Source organism: Macrobrachium nipponense, chromosome 17, assembly GCF_015104395.2.
Source record: "Macrobrachium nipponense isolate FS-2020 chromosome 17, ASM1510439v2, whole genome shotgun sequence".
NCBI classification, from domain to species: domain Eukaryota; kingdom Metazoa; phylum Arthropoda; class Malacostraca; order Decapoda; family Palaemonidae; genus Macrobrachium; species Macrobrachium nipponense.
The window spans coordinates 51,140,031-51,163,340 of NC_087210.1; the positions used below are offsets into that span (position 1 = coordinate 51,140,031).

Below are 23,310 nucleotides of genomic sequence, written 5' to 3' on the forward strand. Positions count from 1 at the left end.
ATGGAGGTTCAAGGAAGAAGAAGAAGAGGGAGACCAAGAAAGAGATGGAAGGAGTGTGTGAGAGGAGACTTACATGAGAAGGGAATTGATGAGGCAGAAGCGCAGTATAGAAATAGATGGAAACGGCTCATCCAAAACGGCAACCCCATATAAAAATGGGAACAAGCTCGGAAGAAAAAAAGATCCACCAAATCCAAACAACCTTCGCTTGTAGGCAAGCACATTACGATTCTCACAATCAAACTGACTGTGCATGACTCATAACCTAATAAAAAAACACTCTGCAAAATGGTAGAAATTGACAAGAGTGCATCACACATACCAAGCTGTACTACTGATATCAGGTCATTATCTTCAACAAACCTACAAAGGTGCTTAGAGAGCAACTTCTTAAAAACCTTAGATAAAACAGGGGTAATTGAAATTTGCCTACATTCTGAAAAACGACTCAATTCCTTGCATGATGCATCAATTTTTCTCTTCCTCCCAACAAAAGGAATATACCAAAGTCCAACTTACTTTTGGGTAATAACAGTCATCTTAAGAGCATAGCAGTCATCTTCAGAGAAATAAACAGATACTAATTGTTTACTTAAAATTACAATCCTATACCTTTGAATTATTTAACTTTCAATTGAATACTGAAAAATAAGGTTGTCCAGTTTCCAAAAAACATGCCACAGTTTGGAGTACTGCCTCTATAACTATCAATAACGATGAATGCTCAAAAAAGACATCCCAACTGCTTCAGGAAATAATGACTTTTGTCAGATAACTTACCTATACAGTGCATTAGCATCAGCAAATCTCTTATTATCAACAATAAGATTGTAGGCAATCTTCAGTTGATTGTGTGGGTCTTCTGACAAAAGGGCATCCTGTACTTCTGAAGTTTCCACTTGGAATTTCTGTGTAAAATGGAAATATAAATTACCATTGTAATTCACCAATAATTTTTAAATAAACTCATTAATTACAGCATAATATTAATTAGTATGACTCAACGAGGTACAAAAATTAGCCTTCACCTAATTAATTTTCCCATTCCTCAAATTCCAATCTGAGGATTTTGTTGTTTTTGATGTAAAACTGCCATAACATTAAATTCTAATTCTAAAAATACTTACTTTTTTGGATTTTGTTCTTCCTTTTTAAGTAAATGATACAAATTAAATAAAAGGTTACAACAAATACAGTCCATTTTCCCAATATGCAAAAATATGGTTGACAGAATACCTCAAATACAGTGGCACCTTGACCTACAAGTGAATTATTATAAGAGTTTTCTGAGGTACGAGTTGTCACTCGGTCGATTTTTTTCTTTGTTATGTGAGCAAAAAATTGAGGTACAAGCTCGAGATGCTGCTGCTACGTAGATGGCGTAGTGATGAAAATTACGATAAGCAAAGAAGAAAAAATAAATATGCATCTTTTCCATCTATCTTTTAAAAAGTTATACATTACTTCACTGTATTCAATAATATAGTATGTATTCTCGAACTATTGTATAAAATACTAACAGCGGGTAATGTTTTGGTTTGGAAATCAGCTGATGGAGAATACGAGTTTATTTTGCCATATTTAAGTCAATTTTGAGTGAATTTTCTTGCTTCTAGTTAGCATAAACAAAAATCTAGATACTAGACTTATGTGAGACAAGGTTGTTTTTCGTCACACGTGTTTTCAAGTCAAAATATGACTTGAATACATCTCGTTGTGATTGTGAATGAAATTATTTTTTTCGTGAACAGATGCGTTGGCGGCATGTTTATTGAGTAAAACAATTACGTTATTCCGTTCGCTATTTTCAATTTCTTTCATCATAATATGAGCTTTAAGTTATTTATCTTTTATCAGCGTGAAAACAACAGTAAAATGTTTCTTTCAAGCCCATTAATTTTGATTATAAAATAATTTTCTCTCAATTATATGTAGGGTTGTGTTTACGGGAGTTTTATCCTTGTTGCCGATGCACGATAATAGCCATTAGCAGCTTGAACAGTTTCCTCAGTGCTTCAGCTACAACTTGGTTTAAATTTAGCTGTATATTTCCTTGTTGATCTCTGATCTATAATGCAATGGTTTAAATACAGGGCAAATGGATGTTGTTGTTATCCAATTCAGTTGTACTTAGCATCAAAAGTTGTTTCTCGTTCAATTGTTCATGGGTGTGCACATTTACACAAGGAATATAATGTTAAAACAATACTTTCATCATTATCTTTGCTGTTTTTGAACTTATTCAACTAGAAGCTGGGATAAAGTTGTTGTTATCCAATTCAGTTGTACTTAGCATCAAAAGTTGTTTCTCGTTCAGTTGTTCATGGCTGTACACATTTACACAAGGAATATAATGTTAAAACAATACTTTCATCATTATCTTTGCTGTTTTTGAACTTATTCAACTAGAAGATGGGATAAAGTTGGGCTATTGTAATATGGTTTCTCTCGGTCCCATAGGCTATCGTAAAATTGGATTATCACAAGGCGAATTATGGTAACTGAAGACTACCTGTACACAGTATAAACCAGATTAGTAGTATATCTTTACATACGCTACCTACTATATTTGTTATTTAGAAATGTATTTTCCTTTCTTAATAACATGAAACATCAAATATGGGGGGGCATTTTGAGGGTTGGAACGGATTAAGGACATTCAAGTATTTTCAATGGGGAAAATTGATTTGATGTGCAAGCAAACTGAGCTACGAGCTCGGCCACGGAACGAATTAAACTCTTAATTCAAGGTACGTGCCACTGTACTAGGATTTTGCAGATTTGAAATAATACTTATAAGAATAAATGTATAGCACATGGTTAAAAACAAATAAATGTATACAAATAACACAAGTAAAATAAACCGAGCCCTTAATTACACAAACAGCAGGCTCGATCATTCAGCACAAGAAAAATATAAATTTATCCTTAATATGCAGAAAAAAAATGACACCACTGTGCAGAACATGGCACTTATAATGAAAAGAGTCTTGCACTCTAGCAGCAGTAATTTGCCCTATGCCATTTATGATATAGCACAAGCACAATGAAAGTCCATTGTAACAAAAGGTTTTCTATACAAATTGTTGGGATTGACCAGTTAAAATTGCAATAAAAGTCTGCTACAGTGATGAAAATTTGGCAGACTGAATCCATTGCAAAACTAAAGCAGCCCCTTAAACAGAAATTCTCTTAAAAATTAAATATCCAATGATTCACAATGTAAGAAATTATGAAAATCTCCTAAACTTTACTTATAATAATATAACATAACTGCTAGTATTATAAGCTGCTTCTCATTCTCCACCCGACAGTTTCATATACTACTACACTTTGGATGCATTTTGCATATTAGGAACTAATTCACAATTCTGATAATACCTCCCATACCATGAACTTTGCATCCTTGGAGGATGGACTTAACATCACTATGTTGTAGTTATAGTAGCAGTAGTAGTAAAAATCACATAAATTTAGCATTCTTAAAAGATCTACCTTACCTCGCAAACTTCACTGATAGCATCTTGGTCAATAACTGAACTATCAAGATCATAAGGAGGAGGGAAAAGATATGCAGGCAAATCTCTTTGAAACCACTCATGCTTCCTGGAAAAGAAAACTTTTGTGAAACAAACCAATATAATTTTAACAATCTTACAATTTACACACCTTGATAAATCTAAGCTTCTAATCACTGAAACTCTATAGTACTACATTCATCAACACTCAACAAATGGAACTCGTCATAGAATTCCATGTAATCTGGAAACCTAAAAAAAATTAATAACTTCTTGAGTAGAGGAATAACTAAACTGATAAATAAATCATCATACTAAATAATGTTCAAATTACTTCAACTGTTAATCTGAAATATGCAGGGTGTGAAAACTTTCATTATAAATGCTATGCAATGGAACAATAGTATATTTGATACCTAAAATTGTATTCTGATATAAAAAAAAACTTCATAAAGCAGAAGTTTGTGCCTTGGTATTTTTGTATAGGTCATGGCTACTGATACACCAAATATATGAACGCTTCTGTGAAATCCCCATAAAAATTTGGTCTTACAGCATCTGACACACACAGACTTAACAATTTCACATTCTTTAAAGGATCACATTCATTTTTGTTATTCTTCAGAACATGAACCCTATTCATAAAGAATAAGACCACAGGGGCCACAGACTTGAAATTTAAGCTTCCAGAGAATATGGTGTTCATTAGAAAGACATAACAGAAGGTAATGGAAATACAAAAAGAAGTCAGTTTTTTGAAATAAAAAAATAGAGCAAACAAATAAAGATGAAAATGCAAATTATCAAATAAAAAGCAAAATTTTTTACAGTAATGCACTGCATCATTACTTGAACTTTCAATTTCAATTTCAAGACATCCTCAGGGAGACTGTACCAAAGTTCAATGGCGTGGGGAATAAATGACCTCTGGAACTTATTGAGTTCCACAGTGAGGCACTAACTGCATACTGATGCTCCTGTTCAGCAAATCTGGTTACTCTTGGTAGAAAAATAGGCCCAGGGATCTTTTGTTAAAGTGAAAGATCTCTGTTGAAATACAACTTATGAAAAAGTGACAAACATGAGAATCCATTGATGGTCCAAGTCATAACTGTTAGTGTTAGGACACGGAAACCTACCATTGCAAACCACACTATCTAAAAGAGATAAATCTCTAGCAGAGGCAGACATCCACAACACAGAACAGTATTCAGCTCAAAGCCTAATACAGGAACACCTCAACTTGACAAACCTCAACTTGGAAGACTTATAATCAGCTTCAATATGCAATTTTTTTCCTATGCTAACAGAGGGACAAATGTGATGCATATTTATATGTGCAACTCTCTGCATAAGTACAGGTTAGTTTTGATAAGGAACAAAGTGGAATCGCTGTAAAATATCTGAAAAATGTTCAAGTATAGGCCGTAATACATTACTTTGTTACATAACAGAAAGGAAAGACCCTAGTGTCTGTTAACCCTTTAACGCCGACTGGACGTATTTTACGTTGAGATAAATTGTCTGTCGGGTGCCGATTGGACGTATTTTATGTCAACATAGAAAAGTTTTTTAAAATTCGCGGAAAAATACTTATAGGCCTACCAGCCTAAAACTTTTGAATCACGCGCCTTGGGGGATGCTGGGAGTTCACGGATCAAGGTGCTGTTTTGTTTACAATTGTTACACAGGCGCGCAAGCGCAAATTTCTTTCTTATCGCACTAAAAAGTATCAGTGACACATCTCATCTCAGAAATTATTTTGTCACTTTGACATAATTTTTGCACCATTTTAAATTAGCCATTACATGGAGTATTATATATGAAAATGTGCGCAATTTCATGTAGAATACAACCAAAAATACTCATGATTGTAGCTTTTATCAGTTTTGGAATATTTTCATATAAATAACGATAAGTGCCAAAATTTCAACCTTCGGTCAACTTTGACTCTACCGAAATGGTTGAAAAACAAAATTGTAAGCTAAAACTCTTATATTGTAGTAATATTCAATCATTTAACTTCATTTTGCAACAAATTGGAACTCTCTAGCACAATAATTCGATTTATGGTGAATTTATGAAAAAAACTTTTTCCTTACGTCAGCGCGGTAACTCTTCCAAAAAAATCATACGTGCGATTGTCGTAATGTTTGCACCATTTTAAATTAGCCGTTACATAAAGTTTTATATATATATATGGAAATGTGTGCAATTTCATGCACAATACAACTAAAAACAACCCTTGGTTGTAGCTTTTATCAGTTTTGAAATATTTTCATATAAATAAGGATATGTGCCAAAATTTCAACCTTCGGTCAACTTTGACTCTACCGAAATGGTCGAAAAATTCAATTGTAAGCTAAAACTCTTATACTCTAGTAATATTCAATCATTTACCTTCATTTTGGAACTAATTGGAAGTCTCTAGCACAATATTTCAATTTATGGTGAATTTACGAAAAAAAAAAAAAAAAAATTTCCTTACGTCCGCGCGGTAACTCTTCCAAACAAATCACACATGCGATTGTCGTAATGTCTGCACCATTTTTAAATTAGCCATCACATAAAGTTTTATATATGAAAATGTGTGCAATTTCATGCACAATACAACTAAAAACAACCCTTGGTTGTAGCTTTTCTCAATTTTGAAATATTTGCATATAAATCACGATAAATAGAAAAAAAAAACATGTTTGGTCAAATTTGACTCTACCGAAATGGTCGAAAGACGCAATTGTAGGCTAAAACTCTTACAGTCTAGTAATATTCAGTCATTTATCTTCATTTTGAAACAAATTCGAAGTCTCCAGCACAATATGTAGATTTATGGTGAATTTAAAAAAAAAACTTTCCTTCCCTCCGCGCGCGGATTCTCCGCCGCAAATCTCCAAAATGCGTACGTCGCATTCTCGGAATATTTGCTCCGTTTCATATTAAGCATTTCATAGAGTTTTATATATGAAAATGTGCACAATTTTATGTAGAATACACCAAAAAATAATTGAAGGTTGTAGCTTTTCCCATTTTTGAAATATTTGCATATAAAAAATATATATATAAAATAAATTCGACATTCGGTCAACTTTAACTCGTCCAAAATGGTCGAAAACTGCAATTGTAAGCTAAAACTCTTGCAGTATAGTAATGTCCAATCATTTATCTTCATTTTGAAACAAATTGGAAGTCTAGAACAATATTTAGATTTATGGTGAATTTTTGAAAAAAACATTTTTTTACGTCCGCATGTTAAGAATTCATGCATCATTTTGTGATAATATTTTCTGTGTTGCTTTGATCGTTTTACAATGTGTTATATACCAAAATAATCGCAATTTAGTGTACAATACAACGAAAAAAAATTAACTCGTTAGCTTTGACCGTTTTGCTCACAGCGCGCGATTTGAATACAATTATATATGAAATTTTGTTTTCGCGCTATCATATATCGCATTATTTATATATGATAATGATATAATTTTTCAGTTCTGATGGTTGCATACTAAACTTCAGGCAATGACAAAAAAAGGAGCTAAAAATTAACTCTTAATCTTGAAAACTAAGTGCGCTTTGATTTTTTGAAAAACATTTTTCCACTTCAGCGCTCAATCCGAGACCCCCTCGGCATACGGGAGACAATTTTTATTATACCCCTTAGGCGTTTAAGGGTTAAAATGAGGTGCTACTACTCAATTCTCCTCTGGCCAGTGTAGAGGCAAAATTTTTTGACTGGTATGCATAGTTATTTCCAGTTTTGATGATTGCAATTCGGGTGTAAGAGAACGACTCTATTATGAAGAGGTACTCCCCAAGAAGAGCAAAGCAGTTCTTGCGTGTAAGGCAGAAATCTTGGCACAGCATAGTCAAGCAGTGGCGCTGGCTCAAGCAGAGCCCTCAACTCAGCCGAGACTCTCCTCTCACGCTCACACGACAGAGGACTGGAAAGAGTCAAAGGAATGTGGACTGGAAAGAGTCAAAGGAATGGCCTGCCGACAAGAGCATTCCATTCATTGCAATGTGCCCCAGACCCCTTCGGAGCCAAAGCCCCTGTAGAAGGAATTGGTATGGGGACCTCTAGAAGAGCCTCTGTTCTGGAGGGCCGCATAACCTCGCTATGAACCCCGCTTGAGCCAAGCCCTTGACTAGGCTGAGTCACTCCTCTCGCTTACACACATCAGAGGACTGGAAGGAGTCGAAGGAACGCCAGCCAACGACAGCATTCGTCTCTCTCACAATGTGCCCCTAGATTCCTTCAGGCCCAAAACCCCTGTAAAAGGAGTACAGATAGCGGTATCGGCAGGGAAAGTTGAGGCACCCAAGTCTCTCTTCTCTTTCTCTCACCCTGTGCTCTCCCTGGTATAGAGACAGAAGCCTCTGTTCGCAGATTGGGATGTGCGAGTCTCCGTAGAGTCGAGTAAATTTAAGGCATCTCAGTCAAGCCAAGGCCCTGACACAGCACTACAGTAATACCCCAACCTTACGCAAGGTTAGGTTCCAGACCCCCTCGCACAAGGGGAAGTTTCATGTAAGTTTGGCACGGTCTCTAAATATGCTAATAAATGGTTGCTTCTAGAGTTTGAACACTAAATACAACCCTAATCATGCTCCTTAAGTATTAAGCAAACTTTTAAATGAAATTAAAGTTACTGTAATTTCATTTAAAAGTTAGTTCAATACATTACCCTTAAAAAAGAAATATGTAACTGGTTGGCGTAAAAATTAAAAATAGTTACAGTAACTACTATGTACATATCCATTTTCGTACGTATACTAATGTTACCCCTAATTCATGGGATGCCATTTTCTTTTTCCCTCAGAGTGAAAGTTTTCTTTGAGTCACTAGGTAAACTTCATGTCAGTCATAAAAAAGGTACACAATTCAATAAAATAAAGAAAACTTATGTATATATGTAATGTTTGCATAGGGTGAAGGTAAAATCCAATCAATTAAAAATCATGAACTAGTGTGGGGGCTAACTATGAGAGAGAGAGAGAGAGAGAGAGAGAGAGAGAGAGAGAGAGAGAGAGAGAGAGAGAGAGAGAGAGAGAGAATGTCATGTGAGGTCAAACTCTGGAGGGGTATCATCTCTAAAAAGTGCGAATGGGACCACAACTTCTGAAAGTACATTAACCGTATGTGCTGCAATTACATAACATAGTACATACATATTGTACCAGCACTTTTCTCTGAGGTTGAAAAAGTAATTTTCACAGAACGACAACTCTTATGTCTCTTATATGTTTTATTAGTTGATAATGAAGGGCTTACAGTCACAAACACTGTGAATTACGTACTGCCTTTGGATATATTTTCAAAAATATAAATAGCATACACAAAGTCTCCATACTGATTTTACACTTAAAAGTGTGAAGACATACTTCAGAAATCAAACAGTTTCTGAAGGGATATCATCTTTGAAAAGTGCAGTAACTTTGTGAATGGGTATTGCATCTTGTAAAAGTATGTATATGCACTAACTGGTAGGTGCTGTAATACCTTTGTATCATATTTATGAATGTGCAAAAATAAAAATACATTTTTAATAAAGATTTTATACAGAAAAGCTTGAAATTAAAAAATTTACATAATAAATTAAACAGACACTTCTGCAGGGTTTTGCAGTGTTTCTGGAGGATTCGCAGATGTTCGCACTATTGTGAACTCCTCGCGTATAGTAATTAGTTAGGTACCAATGAAAAGTTCACGCTATTGCGGATTCACTTCTTGAACTAGGGGAGGGAGTGGTTACTGAGGTATACACTCCCTTAGCTCCCAATTCCAAAGACCAATGTGGGCCTGCGGACAGGTACCTACACCTTTAGGTGAGGTAGAGCCAACAAGAGAACTGCTGTTTCCTCCAAAGGGTTTGATTTTATTTGATTTATACAGAATTTAGGCATTATGACAAGCACTTGGGCAACTAAGGCCATTCAGCGCTGAAACAGAAATTGACAGTAAAAGGTTTGATAGGTGTAACAGGAAGAAAACCTTGCAGTTGCACTATGAAACAATTGTTAGGAGAGGGTGGACAGTAAGATGGAAGAATGAGAATATGAATGGAGGTATAGTAAAAGGAATGAAAGCAGTTGAAGCTAGGGGCCGAAGGGACGCTGCCAAGAACCTTAAGTAATGCCTACACTGCACTAAATGAAGTGAACTGACGGCATTATTTCCCTACGGGGAAGATTTTGTAGGGGACAGAGAGGAAATCTCCTTCTTCCCTGACCGAGGTCTTGGATGAGGAAGGGAAGGAGGGAGCAGATGACGATGACAATGAGGAAGGAGACGGTGAGGATGACGAAGACAGCATTCTGCATGATCTCCTCTGCAATGCCCTCCTTGCCACCTTCATCCTCGATGTAGGTGTAGGCTAGAAGCCTGCACAGTAAAATTATGGGTTTGCATCGTTAAAATACGCCAAAATTAATGACAAACCAAAATAATACATAGACAAAACACAAAATTAATTAAAGATCTCACTACGAAAGTATTGTAAAGAGCTAGTAACAGTCAAGCCGAGATTGCTGTAAACACATCATCATCCGACAGCCGCAGAAAGCGAAGTGAATACATAGGCTCGGGAGGGCAGAGTTTCCCCTCCCAAATGGTAGTTCATTTACCAAACTACCTTGCTCTTGCTATAAAACTTTAGCAGCCGTCTCCAGCTATGCTGAATGTGATTCCTAATATAAAAGACTAACATCCCCATGAACACCTGCAGTAATGGATGGACTGATTGCAGCCAGCTGCGGGAAAATCCACAACACAACATCACAGGAGTAACAAAACTGAACAGTACTTAGCAACCTGGTTCTCTTATGAAATCAAAAAAACCTCTTTCAATTTCTTGTAGAGAGGGGCATTGAACTGATGAATAGTGGTTTTCATAATAGAACTAATATTGTAATACTTACCTGAACACCTGAATTAGCCCTGGTCACTGACCAGCCCGAACTATATCCCCACAAATTTACCCACTAAGAGGGTAATTTTAACTGTTAGTGTTACCAACGCTGCAGGTAAAATCTAGTCAAATGAGTTATCTGTGTTACTGTTGGCAACGTTGCTGCAAATACCAGACACCAGAGGCTCGTCACCACCAACTGAATCATTCACTATCAAATTGAAGTCGGGAGGAGGGTGGGAATCATTCAGGTGTTCAGGTTAAGTATTACAATATTAGTTTTATTATGAAAACTTCATATTGCAAAACACTCCCTGAACACCTGAATTAGCCCGATTAACAAAATTTAATGGAGGTGGGATCACTCTAAATCAGCCCGACCTGTCCACAGAGCATAATCAGGTAACTCATAATCAACCTACCATGTATAATTGTATGTATCCTCACCTAATTATCTAACTCGGTAGGTGAGGATGTTTGCAAAGAAAGTACTGCAACATAAGTGTTGAGTCTAAGGTACATCCTAACCATAACAAGCTAACCATAAAACTCAGTTACTGCAACGACAGGACCCAGAGAGTAAACTTTCTTTGAAGAAATTTGAAAATCCCTAAAGATAGAAAGTTCTGAGAATTCACACCGACTCTCAAATAACCGCCTACACGATCGCCGACACTGAAAAATTCCTCCTGAAAGCCGAAGGGTATCCATCCGTGATACTTTGTGCCCTTGGACGCGAAGCCCCAAGTAGAAGGCTCCAAGAGCGATGAAGAACCCCTCGCAAGAATTAACTAACTGCACCTTGGAAAAGGAACGAGATGGACACCTGGGGTACACCAAATAAGATTTTCAGATGAGGTTAAACCTCCTCAGTACGCAACAAGAAAAAACAAAACTTTGAGCTCGAACCGGATACAGTATGACGATGACGACAAGAAACTGACCATCGAGGAGACATCTTGTTTCTAAAAGACCATTGCTGAGCGCAAGAGGTGCTCTCAACAGAACCGTGTTATGAATGTCTGAAAGTACCAAGGCAGATGATTTAACAAGAAGTACCTCTTCTCCTTGACAAGAACATAGTACAGCAGCCGGAATGTAAGTCTAGTATGCGAACCTCATCGAAACCTAAGTGAAGAGGTTGTCAAACAGTCCAGGATTTGAGAAACATCCCTCAACTCTCACAACAGGCCTCTGACTGGCTGTGAAACGTGTATTCCAAATACAAGCCTAACGAACTGTAACCCCTACCACAGGAATCAAAAAAGGAAGCCAAGAGAGAAGAGACTCAACAGACTTGTAAACTGGAACTCATACACCGGCAGAAGGGTTACCCGTTACCTCATACAGAACATTCCCAATTAGAAGCAAGGTTAAATCCAGTCTAATCAGCCCCAAAGTGATGCTAGCCTAGAGTCATCTTCCCCAAAACTGCCACACTCGGCAGAAAGCAGACCAGCTTACTTGATGTTTAGTCGAATACAACGTATCAAACATAGCTTGAATTAACTGCGAGATTCCTATGGAGCCACAACTGCGGAAAGAGAGAATAGATAAAGTCCACCATCCGTTTATACTCGCTTTCCTTCGCCGGAGAAACAAAAAACCACAACTAGCGCCTGATTCTCTCTTCAAAAGGTATCATCTGGCCGAACCCCCACAAGAGCAGCACGCAAGAACCCGGAACTTACTACACCTGGCTGCTCGATACCAAACCTGACATACATGATCCCATCATATCTGAGCCAACCAATTCGATTGCACAACAACATACCAACAAGACGATGATAAACTCCTGACCAAGTCGTACTCGACTGCGCAATCCCACACACCCCCACCCACCTCAGGCACGATGACATAACACTTGTCCAACCACTGTCCACCCCATCACAAGAGCCAACCATCTCCCGTTCCGCAATTCGTGTAAGAACTAAATAATATGACATATACATTAGCGATGAATGCCCACCCCTACGAGTCAACCACACACACTGTTGTGCCAAACGTGTACCAACCAAGACAATGACAACCTTGAGCCAGTCTCTCTCGTCTGCGAAATCCCGCACCAGCCAGTGACTATGATATGACACCTAGCTGGCTACAATGGGCGAGCAACGCCCCCAAAAGCGAAGAGGTCGCAAAACGTGATCCAACTAATGCCGGTTATACCAATATTAACTAGGACGTAAGTCCAGACCTTGAAGGATTACTGGAACTATTCATAGGAAAAGGCTGAGAAAGAAGCAGGAGAGAAACAAGGAAGAAGCCCATCACAACTCGAAGTAACCACCAGTAAGCCACCTAATGCCAATATTAACTAGGACGTAAGTCCGGACCTTGAAGGATTACTGGAACTATTCATAGGAAAAGGCTGAGAAAGAAGCAGGAGAGAAACAAGGAAGAAGCCACACACTGAGTAACCACCAGAGCACCTAATGCCAATATTAACTAGGACGTAAGTCCGGACCTTGAAGGATTACTGGAACTATTCATAGGAAAAGGCTGAGAAAGAAGCAGGAGAGAAACAAGGAAGAAGCCACACACTGAGTAACCACCAGAGCACCTAATGCCAATATTAACTAGGACGTAAGTCCGGACCTTGAAGGATTACTGGAACTATTCATAGGAAAAGGCTGAGAAAGAAGCAGGAGAGAAACAAGGAAGAAGCCACACACTGAGTAACCACCAGAGCACCTAATGCCAACGTTGTGCGGGTGGAGAATACCAACTTGTGCCGCACAAACTGCGGGACCAATGGGAACCGAAGGAAATTACCAGCTACCCTAACAAAAGGAGGACAAGGACAATGTTACTCATGATGGTGCAGACGAACTGCCAACTGCTGTAGCCCCCCGCAATAATCGCGGTAGGCACGATATGTCTCAAACCCTGAAAGCACAAAATGGGAACTGAAGAAGGAAGATTACCAGCTACTCTATGAAAGGAGAGGCTGAGGACACAAAAACCATACTGACACAGTCAATGATGGCGAAGACGAATCGCCGACTGCCGTAGACCCTGCAAGAACTACGGAGGACAATTACATCTCAAACCCGTAAAGGAGGATGAAAATACGGAGTGCGGAATCTCCGAAACCGCATTTTACCACACTTCCCTTAACCCCAAAAAGAGAGAGAGAGAGAGAGAGAGAGAGAGAGAGAGAGAGAGAGAGAGAGAGAGAGAGAGAGAGAGAGAGAGAGAGAGAGAGAGAGAGAGAGATTGTCGAAATCCCCAAATTTCAGGATGAAACTGAAAAACTCTTTGCTCTGCTGTGTTAATGGCAAGGAAACAAGATGAACAAGAGAAGACCCCGAAGCGATCGCCGAATAATGACCAGATAAAGAAGACTGTGCTAAGAAATTATAAGTTTTATAAGAAATTGGGAGAGAAAGAAACTAGACCGAATCTCTTCCCCATGATAACCTTGGCAAACATCATTAAAAACTCAGGAAAATTCCTCAAGACATGATCGTGAATACAGTCCACATTAAAGCTACTGTAATTTGTCTTACAATAAATTGATTTTAGAATGGGGTTAGTAATTAAAATTGGCACTAAATTTTGAAAATAAATCTTTCTATATCTCACGTGCAACAGTGTGTGGTCACGCAGTGAGATAGTTGGGTTTAATACCAAATTTTGGCCAAAGGCCAAGTATTGGGACTATGAGGTCATTCAGCGCTGAAAAGGAAATTGACCGTAAAAGGTTGAAAGGTGTAACAGGAAGAAAAATCTCTGTTGCACTATGAATCAAGTGTAAGATGGTGGAAAGTAAGATGAAGAAAGAGAATATGAAAGTAAGAAAGTAAAAGGAAGGCAGAGAGAGAGAGAGAGAGAGAGAGAGAGAGAGAGAGAGAGAGAGAGAGAGAGAGAGAGAGAGAGAGCCCAAATTACAATCATCTAACTTCTCCACCTCCATATGCATAACTTTACACCATCTTCTAAGTTAATAAGTATTATCTTAACAATACAGTAGTACCTCGAGATACGAAAGGCTCAACTTACGAAAAATACAAGTTACGAAAGCAAAGACGAAAAATTTTACTGCTCTACATACAAAAAGTTTTCAAGATACGAAAGGTTTCTGAAAGTCCGAGATTCGCCCATAACAATTTTGAAACTCGCGCCGCACACCGCCATCTTAGTTATCGTAGACTCGCCACCATCCTCCTGCTCTCCCATTGGTTCCTGATGCTAGCCAAGCCATGAGATCCTTCTCTCTAATTGGACAGCATCCCTCCCATCATGCATCTTCTATACATACGTACTACGTGTTGGCGTGCTTTAGCTCGGCCACTTCGCACCCGAAACTTTACCGTACGCATTCGGCATTCGTTCGCTCCAACGATTTTGTTTAGTAACGTAAATTCGTTAGTGATTTCGTTGCAGTACATATCGTTTTGTGCAAAGACTATATTATTACGTATTTGTGTAACTTTACGTAAATTAACGTAGTCATGGGTCCCAAGAAAGTTGAAATCCACAGAAAGAAGCGCATGCTGTCTCTGGAGACAAAGATGGAGATCATAAAGAAGTACGAAGCTGGTATGCGATTGAGTGTGATCGCAAAGGAATACGGCCGTAATCCGTCGACAATAGGCACCATCCTTAAACAGAAGGATGCCATCAAAGCAACTACACCATCGAAGGGCATCACTATTTTGTCCAGCAAGAGGAGCCATGTGCACGACGAGATGGAACGGCTGCTCCTCGTCTGGATAAAAGACAAAGAAATCGCTAGCGATACAGTAACGGAGACGGAAATCGCTCACAAGGCCAGTGCTATTTTCGGCGATTTGATTGCGCAGGCGGATGACAACGGAGGGGAAGGGACTTCAACGCAAACCCCAGAGTTCAAGGCTTCGCATGGCTGGTTCGAGAAATTCCGTAAACGGACTGGCATCCATTCGGTGGTGCGTCATGGGGAGGCTGCCAGCTCGGACACGAAAGCGGCCGAAGCATTTAAGAAGACTTTCGACGAGATGATGACCAAGGAAGGCTACAGTTCTCAGCACGTTTTCAACAGTGATGAGACTGGCCTTTTTTGGAAAAAAATGCCTCGTCGGACGTACATCAGGGAGGAAGAGAAGAAGCTACCCCGGGCATAAGCCTATGAAAGACAGGCTTACGCTCGCACTTTGTTCGAACGCCAGTGGGGATTGCAAGGTGAAGCCCTTACTGGTGTATCACTCCGAGACTCCTCGAGCCTTCAAGGCCCACAAAGTGTTGAAGGAGAAGCTTCCAGTGATGTGGAGGGCTAATGCAAAAGCCTGGGTAACGAGGCTTTTGTTCACCGAGTGGGTAAATCTGTGTTTCGGCCCGACTGTGAAGAGTTTTTTTGCAAGAGAAGCGCCTCCCCCTGAAATGTCTGCTGGTGTTGGACAATGCCCCTCCCCTCCCTCCTGGCCTCGAGGAAGATATCCTAGCGGAGTATTCCTTCGTTAAGATTCTTTTTCTTCCGCCCAACACCACCCCTCTCCTCCAGCCCATGGACCAGCAAGTGATAGCGAACTTTAAGAAGCTGTACACGAAACATCTTTTCAAAAGATGTTTCGACATCACCGATACCACAAACCTCACCTTGCGTGAATTTTGAAAGGAGCCTTTTGACATCTTCATATGCATCCGACTCATCGACCAAGCTTGGCAGGAGGTTTCGAGGCGAACCTTGAATTCCTCGTGGAGGAAACTCTGGCCTGATGCCGTATCCGACCGAGACTTTGAGGGATTCGACGTGGGCGAAGCTGGTGCTGCTGAGTCCGAAACAGTTGACGATCCCGAAACTGTTTCACAACCAGATCTTGAAGAGATCGCTGCACTCGGCAAGTCCATGGGGCTGGTCGTCGACGAGGACGACATCAACGACCTTCTCGAGGAGCACCAAGAGGAGCTTACGACGGATGACCTGAAGGAGTTGGAGGCCATGCAACATAACGTCGTTCAAGAGGAGTTCTCCAGCAGCAGCGATGAAGAGGAGGAGCCTATGACCACGGCAGAAATTAAGGAGGTTTTAGCCGCTTTCCATAAAGTGCAATCGTTCATAGAAAAAAAGACACCCTGAAAAGGCTCACACAGGTCGTATGCTTGCGCAGTTCGATGACGTTTGCCTGAGTCGTTTCAGGAACATTGTCAAAAGCAGGCAGAAGCAATCTTCCTTGGATAGTTATTTTTTAAAGAGGCCTTCAGCATTAGCAGGAGTAAGCAAAAAGGAAGAACCAGGTGATAAAAAACAAAGTTGAAAGCAAAAAGGAAGAACCAAGTGATGAAAAACAGAACGTTGAAAGTGGTGATGAAGTTGAAATTCTGTTAAAAAAAAAAAAAAAAAAAAAAAAAAACCTACATAAAAGTAAAAAAAAGTTAAAAAAAAAAAAAAAAAAAAAATTTATGTAATTTTTAGATTTTTGTAAGTTAAGTGTTACAGTTTTGTTAATGTTTTTCGTAAATTTTATTTTTATAGTTTTCCTGAAATTTTTTGTGTGTTTTCGTAAAGTTAAGTGTACGTACGTACGTTATCTGCCGTTTGTCCTCCTCCTCCTCCTCCTCTGCCGCCACTTTCGGAGATAGCCTCACTCGAAAGGTAAGCTTCGACATTTTACGTTACAGTAATAATATTTCTTGTACACTAATTATACACTTTATTTACAGGTTTGGATTTTTATTCTTAATTTAGGTATTGAATGGTCCAAATTGTTGTAGTATTTCATTGTTTATAGGTCAATTTAGCTTTATTATGAAATTTAATGGGGTTTTTTTGGAGGGCTTGGAACAGATTAGCCATTTTACATGTAAAATGTGTTCCAAGATACGAAAAACTCATTATACGAAGGCCGCCTCGGAACGGATTAATTTCGTATCTCGAGGTACTACTGTATATACTTATATACAATTACAGTCATACCCGTACATACGAAAGTCCCTACGTACGAAAAATCTAGGTTACAAAGACAGACAAAGATTTTTTTGCTTCCGTTTACAAAAATAATTAAGGTTGTGAAAGGGTGTATGTACTGTAAAGTCCGAGATTCGCCCGGGCCGCCGAGAACAATTCTAAAACTCGCGTGCCGCCAACTCTGTAGACTCGCTACCATCCTCCCGCTCTCCCATTGGTTCCTGATGCTAGTCACTGCCATAAGATCCTGCTCTCCTATTGGTCAGCATTTGCCCCATCATGCCTCTATGTAAGGACATTCCTTGACAATTTCGTTGCGGCAGCGTTATCATAAACACCTGGAATTCGTTCATTCACATAGATTTCGTTTGTTAACGTGAATTCGTGTTAGTGATTTTGCTTTCGTTGTACTGTAAGTTACTTTATCGTGTTGTGTGTGAACTTAATTACTTACGTTATTAGCCATGGGTCCCGAGAATGTTGCTGAAGTTCATGGAAAGAAGAGGATGCTTTCTATGGAGACTAAGATAAAGATAATCAAGAAGTGTTAATGTTTTCTGCCATTTGTTAATTTGTTTCATCAAGTATAGTGTTAATGTTTTCTGCCATTTTTAATGTGTTTCGTGAAGTTAAGTGTTCATGTTTTCTGCCATTTGTCCTCCTCTTCTGTCGCCACTTTCGGACATCGCCTCACTTGAAAGGTAAGGTTCCACATTTTACTACATACGTACAGTATTTCTTGTACCATGTACACTAATACACTTTATTTACAGGTACAGTCGTGGTTAGGTTAGGTATTGGATGGTCCAAATTGTTGTATTTCATTGTTTATTGGTCAATTTAGCTTTATTATAAAATTTACTGGGGGGTTTTTGTAGGGCTTGGAACGAATTAAGCAATTTACATGTAAAAAGTAGTTCTAGATACGAAAAAATCAGCTTACGAAGGCCGCTTCAGAACGGATTAATTTCGTAACCTGAGGCACTACTGTAATTGCGTACAGCCATGAACAACGGAATGAGAAACTACTTTGTCTGCTAATACGATGGAATCTGCGTACGACAGTAAACACTTACTGTATTTATGTTATAAATGTAGCTCAAGCTGATAAGGTAATATTACATGCATCGGCAACATGAATAAAACTCTCCAAGCTTTTATGTGAATTCGAAACACAGCCGAGGTAAAGAGAAAACTACTAGCATGAAAGAGCTCCTTTACTGTTGTTTTCACAGACAAAGGATAATTTACATAAAGCTCATACTACCGATGAAAATGAATGAAAACGAACGGAATCACTGAAAATTACACAAACTCTTAACAGAGGGGAAAAGACTAGTTTCCATGAGACGTATTAGTCAAATTTGTACTTAAAATCACGTCATGAGACGAACAACACGACTTCGTTCCAATATAAGTAAAGTAGTATCCAGATATTCATGTATGCTAACTAGGAACAAGAACATTCACTGAGACCCAATGAGATGGTTGCTTCTGGAGTGAAGGAATCGACTAGTCAGCACCTCTGTCTGTCTAGGCCACATCTCTCGCCCCCCGGTAGAGCTATGCATTAACAGCAAGCTTGCAATTCAATTCAATTGTAATCAATTACACATTTCCGAAGTACTTTTAAGTGTAAATCTTTAAACTATCTAATATGGCAATTTGTCGAAAATTGCATTTTTCCTAACTATACAAATCTGAGGTCCTTTAGCCCTCTTACGCCGAAGCCCTAAAATCAAAACCTCTCCTGTATGCCGGCGCCGGTTTGGAGTGAGCGCGGAAACCGGAAAAAATAATTTTTTCAAAAAATCACAGCGCGCTTAGTTTTTAAGATTAAGAGTTCATTTTTGGCTCATTTTTTTTTCATTGCCTGAAGTTTAGTATGCAATCATCAGAAATGAAAAATAATATCATTATCATATGTAAATAATGCGATATATGGTAACGAAAAAAAAAATTCATAGATAATTGTATTCAAATCACGCTGTGCAAAAAACGGTAAAAGCTAACGAGTTACTTTTTTTTTCGTTGTATTGTACACTAAATTGCAATCTTTTTGATATATAATACATAGTAAAACAATAAAAGCAACACCGGAAAAATATTATCACAAAATGATGTACGAATTCGAAACGCACGGACGTAAAAAAATGTTATTTTCAAAAATTCACCGTAATTCTAAATAATGTTCTAGAGACTTCCAATTTGTTTCAAAATTAAGACAAATGATTGAATAATACGATACTGTAAGAGTTTTAGATTAGAATTGCAGATTTCGACCATTTCGGACGAGTTAAATTTGACCAAATGTCGAAATTTTAATATATATATTTTTTTATATGCACATATTTCGAAGATGGAAAAAGCTACAACCTTCAATTATTTTTTATTGTATTCTTCATGAAATTGCGCACATTTTGATATATGAAACTCTATAAAAAGGCTAATATGAAAAAGGAGCAAATATTAGGATAATGCGATGTACGTATTTCGGAGACTTGCGGCCGCGAATCGGCGCGCGGAGTGAAGGTAAATATATTTTTCAAAAATTCACCATAAATCACAATATTGTTTTAGAGACTTCAAATTTGTTTCAAAATGAAGAAAAATGACGGAATATTACTAGGCCGTAAGAGTTTTAGCTTACAATTGCGTTTTTCAACTATTTCGGTAGAGTCAAATTTGACCGAACGTGGTTTTTTTTCTATTTATCGTGATTTATATGCAAATATTTCAAAAAAAGAGAAAAGCTACAACCTTCAATCATTTTTAGTTGTATTCTACATGAAATTGCGCACATTTTCATATATAAAACTTTATGTAACAGCTAATTTTAAATGGTGCAAACATTTCGACAATCGCACAAAAAAATTCTGAATTTTTCGGAAGAGTTACCGCGCGAACGTAATGTTTTTTTTTTCATAAATTCACCATAAATCGAAATATTGTGCTAGAGACTTCCAAGTCGTTGCAAAATGAAGGTAAATGATTGAATATTACTAGAATATAAGAGTTTTAGCTTACAATTGCGTTTTTCTACTATTTCTGGTAGAGTCAAAGTTGACCGAAAGTTGAAATTTTTGCACTTAACGTTATTTATATGAAAATATGTTTCAAAACTGATAAAAGCTACAACCATGGGTTGTTTTTTGTTGTATTGTGCATGAAATTGCGCACATTTCCATATATAAAAACTTTATGTAACGGCAAATTTAAAATTTAAAAGGGTGCAAACATGAGGACAATCGCACGAAAAAATTTATCGGAAGAGTTATCGCACGAACGTAAGGAAAAAGTTTTTTCATAAATTCACCATAAATCGAAATATTGTGCTAGAGACGTCCGATTTGTTGCAAAATGAAGGCAAATGATTGAATATTACTATAATATAAGAATTTTAGCTTACAATTGCGTTTCTCGACCATTTCTGTAGAGTCAAAGTTGACCGAAGGTTGAAATTTTTGCACTTATTGTTATTTATATGAAAATATTTCAAAATTGATAAAAGCTACAATCATGAGTATTTTTTTGTTGTATTTTACATGAAATTGCGCACATTTTCATATATAATACTTCATGTAAAGGATAATTTTAAATGGTGCAAAAATTATGTCAAAGTGACGAAATAATTTCCGAGATGTGTCACTGATACTTTTTAGTGCGATAAGAAAGAAATTCGCGCTTGCGCGCCTGCGTAGCGATTGTAAACAAAACAACGCCTTGATCCGTGAACTCCCAGCATCCCCAAGGTGCGTGATACAAAAGTTTTCCGCGAATTTTTAAAAAAAAAACTTTTTTGAGCCGACGTATGATACGTCCAATCGGCATACGGGAGACATTTTGACTCGACGTTTAATACGTCCAATCGGCGTAAGAGGGTTAACAACAGGAAGATAACTAGCGGCAGCTGGAACGGTCGTAAGCTTTGAACAAGGGAGTTCGGTAGTTAACTGCTTGTCCGACAGTGCGCGCGCCGCGCGACTGGGAGGTGAAAATCACTTTTGCTTTAGGCCCAGGAAAAACGCAGAGTGAGGGGTGGCATGAGGTGGGACTATATGTAAAGGACCTCAGGTTTGTATAGTTAGGAAAAATGCAATTTTTGACAAATTGCCATTTGTTCCGATACGTAATACAAACCATCGGTCCTTTAACAATAGGAAGACACTTCTTGGTGGCAGGAATCTGAGTCTTAAGAACAGACTGGTGTTCGCCCAACCTTGGATTCCCTCCCTGGTCGTAAGAGCAGAGGGAGGGATCCTAGCCTCTGCCCAATTGATCGGGGTATGTACCACAGGATCAATGGTCAGACCTCTGGACCCAAGTAATAGGAGGGAGGCAAACATACCTATTAAAACTAGCAAGCAAGAACTTGTTCCTATTGCAAGAGGCAATATGAAGTCATGGGTTGTCTCTTGTTGGCTTCCACTTTCCCCCTTTGTTGGGGGAAATGGTGGATAATCGCTCCTATCCCTACTGAAAGGGTAGGGTGGGGCTCGGTCGAGTAGCTTACCTGCATCGCCTCCTGATCCAGCGTAGTGACGACCGCGTCCCTCTGCCCACAGGTAGAGGGAGTGAAAAAGATGGGGAAGAGAAGGCCAGTCACATTCTCATTCACCTATCCCTTCATGCAATCACACAAGGATGCGATGCTGTTCTGTCCGCTTGGGTGCTGGGTAAGCTACACGTGTTGAGCAGCCACCATGGGTCCTAAGGAACAAGTGTCCAAGGACCTGTGGGCTATATCCTGAAGGTAGAAGGAGGTGCAGGTGGTCTGGTTGGACGAGACCCCTGTCTTCAGTACCTGCGCCACGAAGAAGTTCTTGAGGAACGCAAGGGATGGGCCAATATCTCTGACTTAGTGGGCTCTCGGACGAAGGGTACAGATGTCGTCGCTACCATCAGCTTCGTACGCCCTCCTGATCACCTCACGCAGCCAGAAAGAAAGTGTGTTCCTGTATACTTCTTTCTTGGTCATCCCGGTGCTAACGAAGAGGCATCGACACTCACGCCTGAGGTGCAGAGTTCACTTCAGATAGCGCCGTAGCGCCCTCACAGGACAAAGCAGCATCTCATCTGCATCAAAGTTGGTGAAGTCCATTAGGGAGGGGATTGTAAAAGACTCGAACCGATCGGCAGGGACCGAAGGATTTTGAGTCTTCGCTACGATGTTCAGTACGAAATCGAGCGTCACAGATCCCCATCCCCTGGATCCTTGACATCGCAGGAAAAGCCATGCAGTTCCCTTACTCGGAGGGAAAGAAGGGAATAGTCGCGATGACCTATCCCTCTTTCTCGACATAATCTTCAGTGATGTCCAGTACCCATACTGGTCTATCCGTCTGCAGCGAAGTGTCTCACATTCTCGTATCCCATTGCAGTGAAATCTCTCGCGGTCTCGTACCCCACTGCGGCAAAGTCTCTCCGTCTCCGTAGTGGATAGACACCAACACTCCACGGTGGGTGTCGATGGTATGGGTACTGGAACAAGCTAGTAGGACGAAGTAATGATTGATCTGGAACAACCAAACTAATCCACAGCGTAGCTTGTAACGGACTTGGATGCTTCAACAGCTGCCAACTGACTGTGTTCGGTTGTGTGGGGCGAGCTGTCCAAGCATAAGGGGTATGCCGAGAGACCATACAAATCGTCTATTTGTTGCCACTGAGGCGAGGTGATGATTCTCTCAAGGTATGTGCCCAAAAGGCGAAAGTCAATTGCCTTCTAGAGACCGAGGTCCCTGATGGCAAGACAGAAGTTCTCATAGTAGTTGAATCTCAGCTAAGGAGAAACAACACTATGCGCTGTTGAAGACAGAGGTGGAAGGTGAATGCAGACCTACGTCTTCACAGCCGAATGAAGAGAAGTAATTCTCAAGTTTCTGAACCTGTGTTTACAAAGGACTGAAAACGCTAAACCGCTATTTTATTGCTGTTCGGTGAGAAGTCGTAGTTGCAATGAAAGCGGAGCGCTTTTCAGTTATGAAAACACAGGGAT

At 39.1% G+C, this 23,310-nt stretch overlaps 1 protein-coding gene across 4 annotated transcripts in view; it reads right to left on the reverse strand.

Moving 5' to 3' along the window:
- LOC135196214 (5'-AMP-activated protein kinase catalytic subunit alpha-2-like) overlaps positions 1-23,310 on the reverse strand; it is a 253,287-nt gene that overhangs the window by 119,897 nt on the left and 110,080 nt on the right. For all 4 annotated transcript variants that reach the window (XM_064222843.1, XM_064222842.1, XM_064222845.1 and 1 more), the window contains exons 8-9: positions 3,501-3,606; positions 781-908 (exon numbers count right to left, since the gene is read on the reverse strand). In XM_064222843.1, the coding sequence (XP_064078913.1) occupies positions 781-908; positions 3,501-3,606 (234 nt within the window). The remainder of the gene's footprint in view (positions 1-780; positions 909-3,500; positions 3,607-23,310) is intronic.